Here is a 13272-nt window from a genome sequence, read left to right on the forward strand (position 1 = left end):
ACGGGTTAGTCTTTTTTCTCATAGATGGCGCTGATTTTCTGCTCTCTGATTGGTCAATTTAAAGAAAAATGTGACATTTAGAATGGAACATTTTGGTTACCGGTTGTGTGTTATTTGGGTGTTGACTCTTTGGGATTTTCTTAATTGTGTTTAAATTGAATTGTATTTTTGATTATTGTTTGTCTTTTATATTTAAATTTTTCTTTTATACATTTAACAACTGATTAAGTGGTTACCAGTGATTGCCTTGTGTGTTTCTGCTTAATAAGTTGTCTTGTCATCGGTTAATCATTTAACTTTTGGTTACAACAATTGGAGAAGTTTAAAAGGAAACAAAGATTTTAAATTTTATCATATTTATCATATTAACATGGCTACAGCAGAAAAGTCAAAACGTTTAACTACCACTGTGGAAGTTTCTTCATCTGAGTCTAGGGCTACTAGTCCTTTAAGTGTTGCCATTCGAACCAGAAAACAGGAGAAAACGGAACTTGCCAATCTAAATGATCGACTTGCCTCTTATATTGAAAGAAACAGAGAACTTCAAAATGAGAATTACAATTACATGTTGGAAATTAAAAGTGTTAAGGATAGTGTTCAACGTGAGATCAATAAATCAAAGGCGGTTTGCGAAAAGGAAATAAAAGATCTACGTTTGGCCCTAGATGAAGTTTCCAAGCAAAAAGCTAAACTTGAATTGGATAATAATCGATTCAGAACTGAAAGAGATGAACTTGATAAAAAGTAAACTATTACATCTTTTTTATATTTTTCCATCTTCTTTAACATTCCTCTCTCTCTCTATCCCTATCCCCATCTCTCTTCTTCTCTTCTCTTTATCTTTCAAATGAGGAGAGAAAGAACAAAAAAAGCCAAGCCAGTTTGAGAATTTTAATTTTAACCTATTGAATTTTTCTATCCTTATGGGAGATTAATTTTTACCGCTTTGATTTTACACTTTCTCCCTTGTAACTTATCCCTTTCAATCACATTGTCATTAACATGTTTAATCAGTTTCTTCAAGTCTTCTAGTGCCCAATCCATTTTTCTAGATTTTAAAAGCTTTTCCATGTTTATTAGCCATTTTGATTACATCTCTTTCCCTTGTTTATCTATTCTATTTATTTAATTTTATTTCTCTTACTCTACTTTTAATTTTAGACTCAAGGCAAAACAAAAAGAGCTCTCTAGTACTCAGAAAAAATGTGAAACATTGGAGTCACAGTTGGATGATGCCAAATCTCGCCTTAACCAGTCTCAAAATGAAAGAAAAAAATTGGAAGATAATGTAAACGAACTGAACCATGATCTACAATCGTCCACCAAACAATTACAAGATGCCCAAAGGCAACTTGAAGCTGAGGTTTATTCTCGAGTGAACCTTGAAAATCAGATTCAAAGTTTACGGGAGGAACTTGCATTCAAAGAAACTCTCCATGAACAAGAATTAACCGAGACCCGAGTTGCCAGAGAAACCCAGATCGAACATGCTGTTGAAGAGCAAATCAAAGAACAGTATGAGCAACGACTTGCCGATGAATTGGCTGAATTACGGCAAATGAGTGCTGATCAAGTTCGTCTTAATCGAGATGAGTTAACTCGAACCTATGAGGCTCAATTAAAAGAATTACAGAAACGATTAAACTCAAAGAGTAGCTCAGAAACAACTCTTAAAAATGATCTTCAAGGTTTCAAGAGTCGAGCTGACTCTCTTGGTGCAAAGGTGACCGAGTTAACAGCGGTCAATGAGTCTCTTAACAATCGAATTAAAGATTTAGAGAAACTGATTGAACAAGAAAGAAACTGGGCCACCATGTCTCTACGAGAAAAGGATGAAGAGATGAGTAAACTAAGAGATGATCTTAAAGAAATTCACAAAGAATATCAAGATTTATTGGATCTAAAAATTGCCTGGACCTTGAGATTAACGCTTATCGAAAAATGTTGGAAGGTGAAGAAACTCGACTTAGTTTATCGCCACGAAAAGGTGGTGCCGATGAAGGTTCATCTTCGCTCGCAGGTCGGCTGGCTACTCCACGATCTTATGCTATACCTCGTAAACGAAAGCGAGTTGTCATTGAAGACAATGAGAATACTGTTGAATTTAAAACATTTTCTGATTCTCGTGGAGATGTTCAGATAAACGATTACGATCAAGAAGGTAAATTTGTTAAACTTCACAATAAAGGTGATCAGGACATATCTCTTAGTGGTTGGCAATTACAACGGAAAACTGGTGACAAATTACTGACCACCTACAAATTTCCTCGAACCGGTACCATTAAGGCAGGAGGCGAAGTAATTGTTTGGAGCTCTGATTCTAAGGTGACTCATAATCCGCCATCAGATATATTGATGAAAAACAATTGGGGAACCGGTGATGATATTTCTACCTCATTGCTTAATCCTGATGGAGAGGTGAGTCTATCGTCTAGGGCGTGACCCTTACAACATAAAATTAACCTTTAATAATATGTAATGTTATACATAAATGCATCCATTATGTTTAATATGTTATCTTCTTTGCTCCCTTTCGTGTTTATAAATTTTACCTTTTTCTCTTTTCTCTTGTTTTGTTTTCTATTTAGGAAGTTGCCATTCGATCTACAACCAAGGTCATTAAATCGCATAAATTTCGGAGGCTTGCTGACTCTTTTGGGGATTATAACTACTCTGAAGTAAGTTTATTATTCTCTCTCTCTTTTCTTCCCAAGCTCATTTTCTCATCATTATCATTACATTAGTTTACTAAATTATTTAATATCCTTTTAATGAGAGCATCATTGATGAAATTGTAATCCATCATTACCTTTTGATTTTCTATTCTTTTTTTTAAAAAATTCTATTCTTTTCTTTTCTTTTCATTAGGTTGATACAGGAGATAACAAGGAGAAATGTGTCATGATGTAACTCTCAGGACTTTCGCTCTCTATTTTTCCACTGCTATGGATTTACCTGGATTGAGAATAGCGTTTTTTTCATCTTCTCTCTCTCTCATTAAACTAACCGTCACTAATCAATTCACATTAACATCACATATCTAATCAACAACATCTATTACAACGCTTTTATTATCTTCTCTTTATTATCTTTCTCAAATTGTTCCTTTTTTCTATCAAACTCTCTCACTCACTTTAAGACAAAAGATATAAAAACCACCACCAATCGCCTATAGATTGACACATATATTTGCTTGAAAATCTGCTTTTCAGATTCATATTTGCAATATTTTTTTTCCCTATTAGAATGGACATCAAACAATTAACTATATTTTGTCAAGTCTAAATTGTTTCTACCTCTTATCTGTCACATCGAAAATGTTAATCCAATTTGAATTTTTTCTCTCTCTCTCTCTCTCTCTCTCTCTCTCTTTCCCGATGATAACAATAAAGATTGTTGATTAAAAGCAAAATATTCATGAAATTAATTGTCTCAAGATCGATAATCTAATCATAGAGATACAATTTTACATTCATCTTATTGATTGTTTCCTTTTTTTCATTAATTTTGATACTGAGGAAACACTTGAATCCAACAAATTGAATAACAAAGGAAAACAATAAATTGATTGTTACAATAGGAAAAAAAGTTAGTACATAATAAATAGGAATAATAATAAGGGTGAAAGACTTAATTTAGGTTACAATTAGCGAGGAGAAGACATTTCTGTCAATTAGATTATAACAATTTATACTTTACGTTGAGCTTTTGGTTGATTATGTGTAGACTAGTAATCGACGGAAAGAAACTAATTGACTAATCATTTAGAACAAAAGATTCACCATGTTACGGTTAATTCTTTTGTTATGATTTAATCTGAGTTGAGGTTAATTTCTTTTCTTTGGATTATAATTAAATTTATATATTGGGAGATTAAAGTTGATTATCTCAAGAGATTTGATAACTTTTGACGAAGGTAACTTGCTGTTAATGGTTCCAATATATTGAAGTTTCTGGTAATTCTGATGATTGTTCAGATGATAATATTTCCATCCTGAATTTTGATTGGTTGATTTTTCTTGGGTGTAAAGATGATTATCTCATCAAGAAAAGGTTTTACTGACCAGCACACCATAAACACATACACACTCACCATGTGTTATAACAATAATCTAATTTATTTTAATCAACTGGACATCATCAACTTGAAGAAAAGTAAGAGGGTGAGAGATTCAACTGAAGATCGTGTTGATTGGCAGTGGTGATGATGATGATGAGGATAACAATTAATTGAGACAAATCCTTGGTAGAATGGGTAAAATTGAATTACCAAAAAGTGAATCTTGTGGTCTATGGAAGGCAATTGATGTCCAATAATTTTCCACACTTGAATGTTTATTATTCAATCCAGTTTGTTCACATCGATTGGTCATCTCTTGATTCATAATCATCCTGTCAAAATGGCAATTCATCATCAAGTTGTTATGATTGTAATTGTGATAATTGTGATTGGAGGGACCATAATTAGGTTCATAATAGTAATTGTTGTTGTTATGGTGTTGGTGATTGTTGTTGTTACCGTAAACACGTTGTTGTTTGTATGCTCTTTGACGATTGATGATATCTACAAGTAAAGTTAACAAATGGATAAGAAACTTAAAGCCAATAAACGGAAGCAAATTTTTTGTTAAAAACAATAAAAAAAACGGTAAATTTGTATGAAAGAGAAAACTGATTATTCTTACCTTTCTTCTTGGATGATCCTAAAACCCTCATGTTATATGGTGAAAGTGATTGATTCAAAGAACACCAAATCTATGAAAAATGAATAGAAACAAAAATAAGGATGACAATCAGGAGAAAGAAATCAACAATCAACAAACATCATCATCACCCAAAAGGCTTTGATCAAACGATATAGAAAATTTTATCATTAGAAAGAAAATTTGTCAATTCAATTAAAACCATTGGCTAATTGACATTAGCGGTTTAATTGAACGTAATTGTTGAGTTAATCTAATGGTTAATTAATTGACATGAGTAACCAGAGATTATTTTTCTCTGTTTAACTTGTCACCTTTCAATTTCTTTCTATTGTCACAAGTGAAACCTTTTTTTCTCTTGAAGGAAAAACAATTCTTCTCATTAGTAATTAAATAAATCGGTTACAGTTTGTTTTCTTGTACTTCTTAAGAATATGATGAATGTGAGACAATTACCATATACTGGAGAGAACAAGGTAACATTAAAAAATAGAACAAACGAAGAAAAAAAAACAGAAAAGAATATCAGAGAATCTCAATGATAAATCATTTTCTATTCTAAAAAACAAGATGTCTGATAATTTTTTCCTTCGTTTACACATAACAAAGAGGTGAAAATACCTTGAAAATGAGAAGATGGAAAGAGAAAGAAAACCAATCCAATTAGAACAATCAGCAATCAGGTTGATTAAATCAATTCCAAAGAGAATCGGTCAACACAAACAATCAAACCAAAGAATAAGAACAATAAACAAAAAAGAGAATAGAAAACACAGAAAAGAACAAATTATCCAACCGCCATTTTCTTTTTCTACTCAAACGAACATTTTAATTTCTTTTAAAAAGAAAACATTTACAACGAAAATCACCAGAAAATCAACGAAAACAATTAATTAACAATAGAAAAAAAAGTTACTAATTAACCGAAAGAAAAACAATTAAATTGATAAAAAGATAATTGAATCAATTCAATTTCTATCTTAATCCTTTACCGGATGAAGAAAGAAAGAGAAATGAAAGGAAACCGAAACAAAAGAAAAGATAAAAAGATAACCGATATCGGATCTTATTCCTAAAAAGAACAAAAAATTGTTTTGATTAAATTAAATTCTAATTGTTGATAATTGATTGTAAAGTGAAAACTATCAGTTTAACCTTTTGATGTTGATAAAATCGTCAATTAGTAATCCAGTGATCACCTTGATTAACAATCGGAACAACAATTAAGTAAATTAACTAAAGTGGGAAGAAAACAAAAAAACAATCAACTATAAATATCCAACCAATTAACCAACACAAAAGGTAAACTAATAGCCAATATCATCTTTAATCCATTACTAAATTATTATCCTGGATAATTAATTAATCCCTTGAACTAATCATCATTAAAGGAGCAAAAGGTAAGATAATTAAAGTGAATTGATTAAACCAGAGATACTAATAAGTTATTATAATTTTGAAATACATTTTTAGTCAACACAAAGGAGATGGAACATTTTTCTAACCAAAACTGGAAAGAACATCGGATTTTAATGGAGATGTAAACAAAGAAGAAGAGGACAAATTGATGATGATGGAAATAAACACCACCACCACCACCACCACCACCACCTTGATCCACCACCAGAAGCCTTCACCTGTAAATTAAGAGTTACTATTAAAAGTGTAATATGTTGATCTATGGGAGAGACTAGAGAAAAGCTTCTGAGTTACTTGAGATTATAAGGAAACTGTCTCGAGAGGATCAAAGTTTGTTAAGGGAAGATGACAAGGATTAGGAAGATAGAAGAAGATAAAAAGAAGGCCTAAAGAAAGAGAGACAGTTAATTCACCTTTTCTCTCAAATCATCATCATCATCATCTACCTCCTTCTCAATGTGTAATCTACAACATTGAAATAAAAAGTGGTCAACATCGTGGACTAAATGATGAAGAAAAAAAAACTAAATCCTCATCATCATCATCTGTGTTTCACCTTCATCCTCATGATGATGATCATCATCAGTGGGAGTTGGAATGATGATTCGTCGCAATTGCAATCAATTCCTAAATGATAACAACATTTTATTCAGAATCAACTTCCCAGTCTTTATGATAACATTGATATCAGAATACAGTAAGTAACTTTTTATTTCTTCACCTTCTTCAAACAATTAAATTCATCAACAAATTAACCAATAATTGAGACAATAACTGTGATCATCTCTAATACATAAATTGTGTCCATCAGTTTACAATCAATTGAGTGTGTCAATCCAATCCTACTAATCAACAATCGCAAACTAAATCAACAACAACAACAACAATCACCGGTAGTGAAATATTTGGATTACCAATAAACAACATTGTCCATCTTATAATCAAGTGTCCAGTGTATGTGTTTACCTTGAATTTACAACAATTTACTTGATACAATTAACGTGACCATTTGTTTTTACAAAAACATAATCAATTTGACAATTGTGATTAAATTGCAAACAATATCATTGATCATCATACAAAATTTTTGAATGACATTTCAATTCTGGATTTAACAATCAACATTTCAATTATCATCATTATTTTCTCATCATCAGGTGAGTTTCAAACAATTTTTTCAAACGATAAGATTGACACATAATTCAGATTCAGAATCATCATGAAAAAACAAGAAATAAATATAATGTTACATGAGAGATATGAAAACAGGAAGAAAGAGAAATTTTTTTCCATCAATCAGTAATTGTCATTGTTATTGTTACAATTTAACTGGACATTGTTACCATTTTTTGTCTCTTCTTGACCATCTCTCCCTTGGACACAACATTTATTATTATTATTGTCCACTACTGTCAACATTTCAACAAAACGATTGTGACATTTACAAAACAAAAACATTGAATCAACATGATAACATGTTACCTTGATTGTTATTGTTTTTTTTGCCAATCATGTTGCAACTAAATTATTTCAACAAATTAAAATCAATGAATATGATTTTGATTGTGATGATTAGTTGATTATAAGAGTTATATGCAAACAATTGTGTCTACACTTGTATCAACTTCAATTTAACAATAATCACTTGAAAAGTTTATGATAATATTATCATAATGAGACTAGAAGATGATTTTTATCACACTTGATGAAGATGAGGATGAGGATGATTATAATGATGGTTATGATGATGACGACGAGGAGCAGGAAGATAAGAAAGAGGATGTTCTAAGAGGATTAATATTTGATCTTTAGAAAGAGTAAAAAAGTTCTTCTTGGTTATTTACCGAATTTGGAGAGAGAGAAAAAATTCGAAATAAGTGAAAATGGTAAAAGCATCCTCATCATCTTCAACTCTTAAGGATGCAGATGATGAGGATGAAGGTAAAATGATGAAAGCATTTGATGTTTTCTCTCTGAAATAATAGGCAACTATTATTATCAACTGAATCATTATCATGAACATTTCAATTGTATTATGTTGATGATCATTTAGTTATCATCACAATCATTTCTGTTTATTGACCATTTAAAACTGTTTTTTTACCATAGGAAATTGAAAGTGTTTATCATCATCATCATCAGAAAGATGATTAGAACTTTTTTTCACTCTAGTAACCATGGCTACTAGTATTAGATGAAATTGAAACTTACTCATAAGCATTAGATGATAACAAAAACTAATTTATCAAAATGCCTTCAAGGTAAATGATGTAATAATAACATCATTTTTCCCTCAGACTTATCATCTTACCTTATCTTCATCATCTTTTTGATTGATAAACTAAGTTACCTTTTTGATGAATATTGAATGTTAAGGTTGAACAATAGTAAAAAAAAGTGATCTTATTACAAATCGATTCAATGTTTTTCAGGGTCTAAGATGTTACATTGAATTTCTAGTATTCATCAACCACCCACTCACCCTTCCCACCTCTTGATCATCGTCATCATAATGATAATATTGATGATCTAGTCAGAATGTAAATCAATGTCAATCAAGGGAATTGATGACGATGATGAAGATGATAAAAGGAAAAGGAAAATAGATGATAAGGATGAAGATCATAAGTTAACTATGATAATGATGATGATGTTATATTCATTAGCATGTTAGAAAGACAAGAATCAATTCCAAAGGGAATTAATCATTTACACCGATCTTCAATTAATCTGATTCAGTATAAATTCATCATGTGAAGTGGGAAACTTTATCCATCCTAACATTTAATCAATTCGTGTTTACCTTTTCTAGTTTTTCCTTTGAATGTCATTCGATCAACAGTTTGAATTGTAACCCAAACAATCAGTTAATTGTTATACTTTTACATTATCACACAATGATAACAATATACTAATTGCTAATACTTAATACACATTATATATTTCTAATTATGATTACTAAATAATAAGAGTTAATCATGATTAATTTAAGATTAATCTTATTTTCTTTGTGCGATTTTTTTTAATTGTCTTTATGATATTTAATCATTAAAGTTAATCCTTTAAGATTAGCTAATATTATATTTATATATATTGAAAAAAGTTAATGATAATGATGATCAATCAACAATCATTACAATTGGATTAACTTTCACTAAAAGTGTAAGAAGATTTAATTGTTAACAATTAATCTAATCATTTGTTTCTTGTAGCTAATCAAACAGATATAATAATAAAAACCTATTGATTACAATCCTGAAAATGATCACTATTAATACAACAATATCATAGGGATCAATTCATTAATCATTGATTAGTTGATTATCATTAATGATTTAATATGATCCCCTAAAGTTAAATGAAAATATAATATCAGGTAGATATAAAAAATTTATGTTCTCAGAGTAAAAAGGAGGAGAAAAAAAAATTCGATCAAAAAAAAAGTTCTATCAGAACTTTTTTTCTCTTTTTCTCTTTTATCTTTAGCCATGAAATTCATTCCCTGAAATTATCATCAGGATCATTATTATCATCTCCACCATCATCATCAGTTAAAGACCAAATAATAACAATAAAAAAGTTTGTTTATCATCATCATTATTGAGTTTATCATCTACTACTCAGTGATGATAATAGTATCAATAACATGGTGAAAAATACATATAACAATGAGGTAGAATCATTAAAATTTCATTGTTATCATGGTAATGATTCAGAATTGGTGATTAGATAGCAAAAGAAAAAGAGAAAAAGTTTTAAAGGAAATTTGAATTGCGAACAAAAAAAAAGTTCTAATCCAAACTTTTTGCCAATGATTCTATTAACTTTCTCCTCCCAATGATTTAGTCCTTTAATTGTTTGATTCAATTGTTAATTGTGATCAAATGGCTATACGATTATTTTCTCATTCTATCAACTATTTCCAACTTTTTTTCTTTTCCAAACTAACCTTTGATTATTATTGTTTTCCAATTGTTGAGATTATTTCTTAATCACGTTGATTAAATCTCTTAATCATCTATTATTAAAAGTGGACAATCAGTGGTTAAACCAACTACTGAAAGTAGATTGTTATTATTTCCATTGATTTGATTGTATCATTTTATTTGGAAAAGATTAAAAAAGGAAGAGAAGAAAAAAGGTTCTAACAAGTTCGACCAAAGTCTAAAAGGTTATTCGAATCTCTTAGATCAACTTTGAATCCAATCACTTTTTTCATCCTCGTGTTTATCCTCCTCTTCATCATCATCATCATAACAAAAAAAACCTAGATACCAATTGGAAGTTATTTCATCTTCATCTTGATCATCATCTTTTTTTTCCAAGTTCGATATCATCTAGAACTTTTTTTCTCTCTCGCTACTCATCTCTTTCAAAGTTCGTGACTATTTTGTTGTTTTCTCATTGTTATCATTTCCACTCAGACCTTTTCATACTCCCTTATCTTCTTATCTTCCTCATCTTCATCCGTCATCATCCTCAAAGCTTTCAACTGAGTATACTACTAGCACATGCTGGGAGTGTTTGAAATGTTGTAACATGAAATAAACTTATAACTCTTGAAATCAGTCAACCATCATCCTCATGATAATCATGATGATTATCATCCATGGTTTGTCATGACTATCTGAGTATTCAAATGATGTTGGACAATTTTGAGCCAACAAAAAAACATACACACAAAATGCTTGTTTGTATTATTTATTGTTATCATCTTGATGATATTATCATGATTATGATGATGATGATAAGATGTGAATATGTATCATGAATTTGTATCCATCTTGTTATATACAGGGCATTTCACCAAGTTTCCAACAAGTTTTTCTCGAATAACGTTTTTGTTTTTAGGTGTTGAGACCCCATACTCGAGTTATGGTAGTTTTGGCCATACTCAATTGTCATATTAAAATATCAAGGTCATTTCGGTCATTCTGTTAGGATACGGTTTCAAGGTCATTTGGTGGTCACAATCTATTCAAATTTAAAGTCATTTGTTTATGACGTCGGACCAATTTTTTGGCTCGAGTATCATAAACAAACAGATTTAATATGTAATGAACCTGAGTGACGAAATCAAGAATTTGTTTATCTGTATAAACCACTTTTTGCTTTCTTAAATCAGCAATTAATTGATGAAAATGTTGAACTTTTAGCTCTGGTTCCTTGATTGTTTGAAACAAAAACTCAAGAATTAGCGCTCGAGAGGTTGTATTGAAGTAGGGATAATCTGGTGGTGGAAGGTCACTGGTGGAAGGTTGATCACTCATACTTATTACTTGTGAGGACAAGAAAACTAATGATTTGTAAAAGATGAAAATACATAATTTATATGATTTCAAATCTTTTGACTTCTTAACAGAAGTCAACCATTGGTCAAAATATCGACCAATCCTAAAGAGACAAAAAAAGATTAGTAATCATTAAACTATTGGGGAGATAAGACTTTCTTAACTGACTTATGATTAACGAGAGCAGGATTAGATTGATTCTCTCATTAGTCTTCAATCATAGTAGCTACCCTCTAGAATTAAATTTAATAATTATACAGGGCATTTCACCAAGTTTCAACAAGTTTTTCTCGAATAACTTTTTTGGTTTTAGGTGTTGAGACCCCATACTCGAGTTATGGTAGTTTTGGCCATACTCAATTGTCATATTAAAATATCAAGGTCATTTCGGTCATTCTGTTAGGATACGGTTTCAAGGTCATTTGGTGGTCACAATCTATTCAAATTTAAAGTCATTTGTTTATGACGTCGGACCAATTTTTGGCTCGAGTATCATAAACAAACAGATTTAATATGTAATGAACCTGGTGACGAAATCAAGAATTTGTTTATCTGTATAAACCACTTTTGCTTTCTAAATCAGCAATTAATTGATGAAAATGTTGAACTTTAGCTCTGGTTCCTTGATTGTTTGAAACAAAACTCAAGAATTAGCGCTCGAGAGGTTGTATTGAAGTAGGGATAATCTGGTGGTGGAAGGTCACTGGTGGAAGGTTGATCACTCATACTTATTACTTGTGAGGACAAGAAAACTAATGATTTGTAAAAGATGAAAATACATAATTTATATGATTTCAAATCTTTTGACTTCTTAACAGAAGTCAACCATTGGTCAAAATATCGACCAATCCTAAAGAGACAAAAAAAGATTAGTAATCATTAAACTATTGGGGGAGATAAGACTTTCTTAACTGACTTATGATTAACGAGAGCAGGATTAGATTGATTCTCTCATTAGTCTTCAATCATAAGTAGCTACCCCTCTAGAATTAAATTTAATAATTATACAGGGCATTTCACCAAGTTTCCAACAAGTTTTTCTCGAATAACTTTTTTGTTTTTAGGTGTTGAGACCCCATACTCGAGTTATGGTAGTTTTGGCCATACTCAATTGTCATATTAAAATATCAAGGTCATTTCGGTCATTCTGTTAGGATACGGTTTCAAGGTCATTTGGTGGTCACAATCTATTCAAATTTAAAAAACCGAAATGTACCTAAAGCAAAAATGTTTTTTGACTCTCACGCTCTTTGTTACGAGCAAATTGATGAAAGTTGAATTAAAAGGATTCCGCATCAAAACCGATATATCTCTGCAACCTAAAATGTCAAAAAGTTGTAAACTCGTATGGAGCCTAATGATTGCAACTGAATTCGATTGTGACCACCAAATGACCTTGAAACCGTTTCCTAACAGAATGACCGAAATGACCTTGATATTTTAATATGACAATTGAGTATGGCCAAAACTACCATAACTCGAGTATGGGGTTTCAACACCTAAAAACAAAAAAGTTATTCGAGAAAAACTTGTTGGAAACTTGGTGAAATGCCCTGTATGATTACCATGAAGAGTAACAATTTTTTTTTCTAGACGTACTCATACTATTAATACTTCAGATTATAAGGATTGATTGTGGAGGATGATGATGATGATGATGATAACTTGGGTGTTGGCGGTGAAGATGGCTGAAGATGATAAGTCCAGTTGTTGACCATGATTCTTCATGATAGATTCTGATTTTATGAGTTTTCACAGTTTGGGTTCATAATCATTAATGTTAAATGACTCTTGCTGCTTCCTATTATCCCTACTCACTACCCACTTTCACTTTCTCTCTCTCTCTCTCTCTCTCTCTC

The 13272-nt window shown here is 30.9% G+C and overlaps 3 protein-coding genes across 6 annotated transcripts in view; 2 read left to right on the plus strand and 1 right to left on the minus strand.

Annotated features, from left to right (window-relative positions):
* The first annotated feature begins 99 nt into the window (after positions 1-99).
* On the plus strand, positions 100-3414 carry LOC128385955 (lamin Dm0-like). Its single transcript, XM_053344897.1, is given in 5 exon segments — positions 100-744; positions 1162-1907; positions 1910-2418; positions 2589-2678; positions 2869-3414. Coding segments are annotated over 5 exon segments (1761 nt in total). The 5' UTR covers positions 100-370; the 3' UTR covers positions 2911-3414.
* On the minus strand, positions 3415-5646 carry LOC128385965 (GATA zinc finger domain-containing protein 14-like). Of its 3 annotated transcripts, none has more exons than XR_008324846.1 (3): positions 5325-5646; positions 4686-4755; positions 3415-4564 (listed from the first exon to the last, which is right to left on the minus strand). XR_008324846.1 is itself a non-coding variant. In XM_053344909.1 (3 exons), the coding sequence occupies exons 1-3, from the start codon at positions 5184-5186 to the stop codon at positions 4227-4229; spliced, it is 435 nt and encodes a 144-aa protein (XP_053200884.1). In that variant the 5' UTR covers positions 5187-5300; the 3' UTR covers positions 3415-4226. The 3 variants fall into 3 exon arrangements, 1 of the variants encoding a protein (XP_053200884.1); XR_008324847.1 differs by lacking the exon at positions 5325-5646 and adding an exon at positions 5018-5160; XM_053344909.1 differs by lacking the exon at positions 5325-5646 and adding an exon at positions 5160-5300.
* Positions 5647-5782: 136 nt separating this feature from the next.
* LOC128385954 (semaphorin-2A-like) overlaps positions 5783-13272 on the plus strand; it is a 121770-nt gene continuing 114280 nt past the window's right edge. For both annotated transcript variants that reach the window (XM_053344895.1, XM_053344894.1), the window contains exons 1-2: positions 5783-6103; positions 6177-7279. The gene's annotated coding sequence lies outside the window, so the exon portion shown is untranslated. The remainder of the gene's footprint in view (positions 6104-6176; positions 7280-13272) is intronic.

This window comes from Panonychus citri, unplaced genomic scaffold (genome assembly GCF_014898815.1).
Source record: "Panonychus citri isolate SS breed McGregor unplaced genomic scaffold, ASM1489881v1 Contig00063, whole genome shotgun sequence".
NCBI classification, from domain to species: Eukaryota; Metazoa; Arthropoda; class Arachnida; order Trombidiformes; family Tetranychidae; genus Panonychus; species Panonychus citri.

What these genes read in the sequence shown, in the direction of transcription:
- LOC128385965 (XM_053344909.1), bottom strand. Translation starts at nt 5,186, where the DNA reads ATGTTACCTTGTTCTCTCCAGTATATG. An exon ending in CTTGTTCTCTCCAGTATATG is followed by an intron (nt 4,756 to 5,159) that starts GTAATTGTCTCA and finishes CATTTTTCATAG; the next exon opens with ATTTGGTGTTCTTTGAATCA. An exon ending in AGGATCATCCAAGAAGAAAG is followed by an intron (nt 4,565 to 4,685) that starts GTAAGAATAATC and finishes CTTTACTTGTAG; the next exon opens with ATATCATCAATCGTCAAAGA.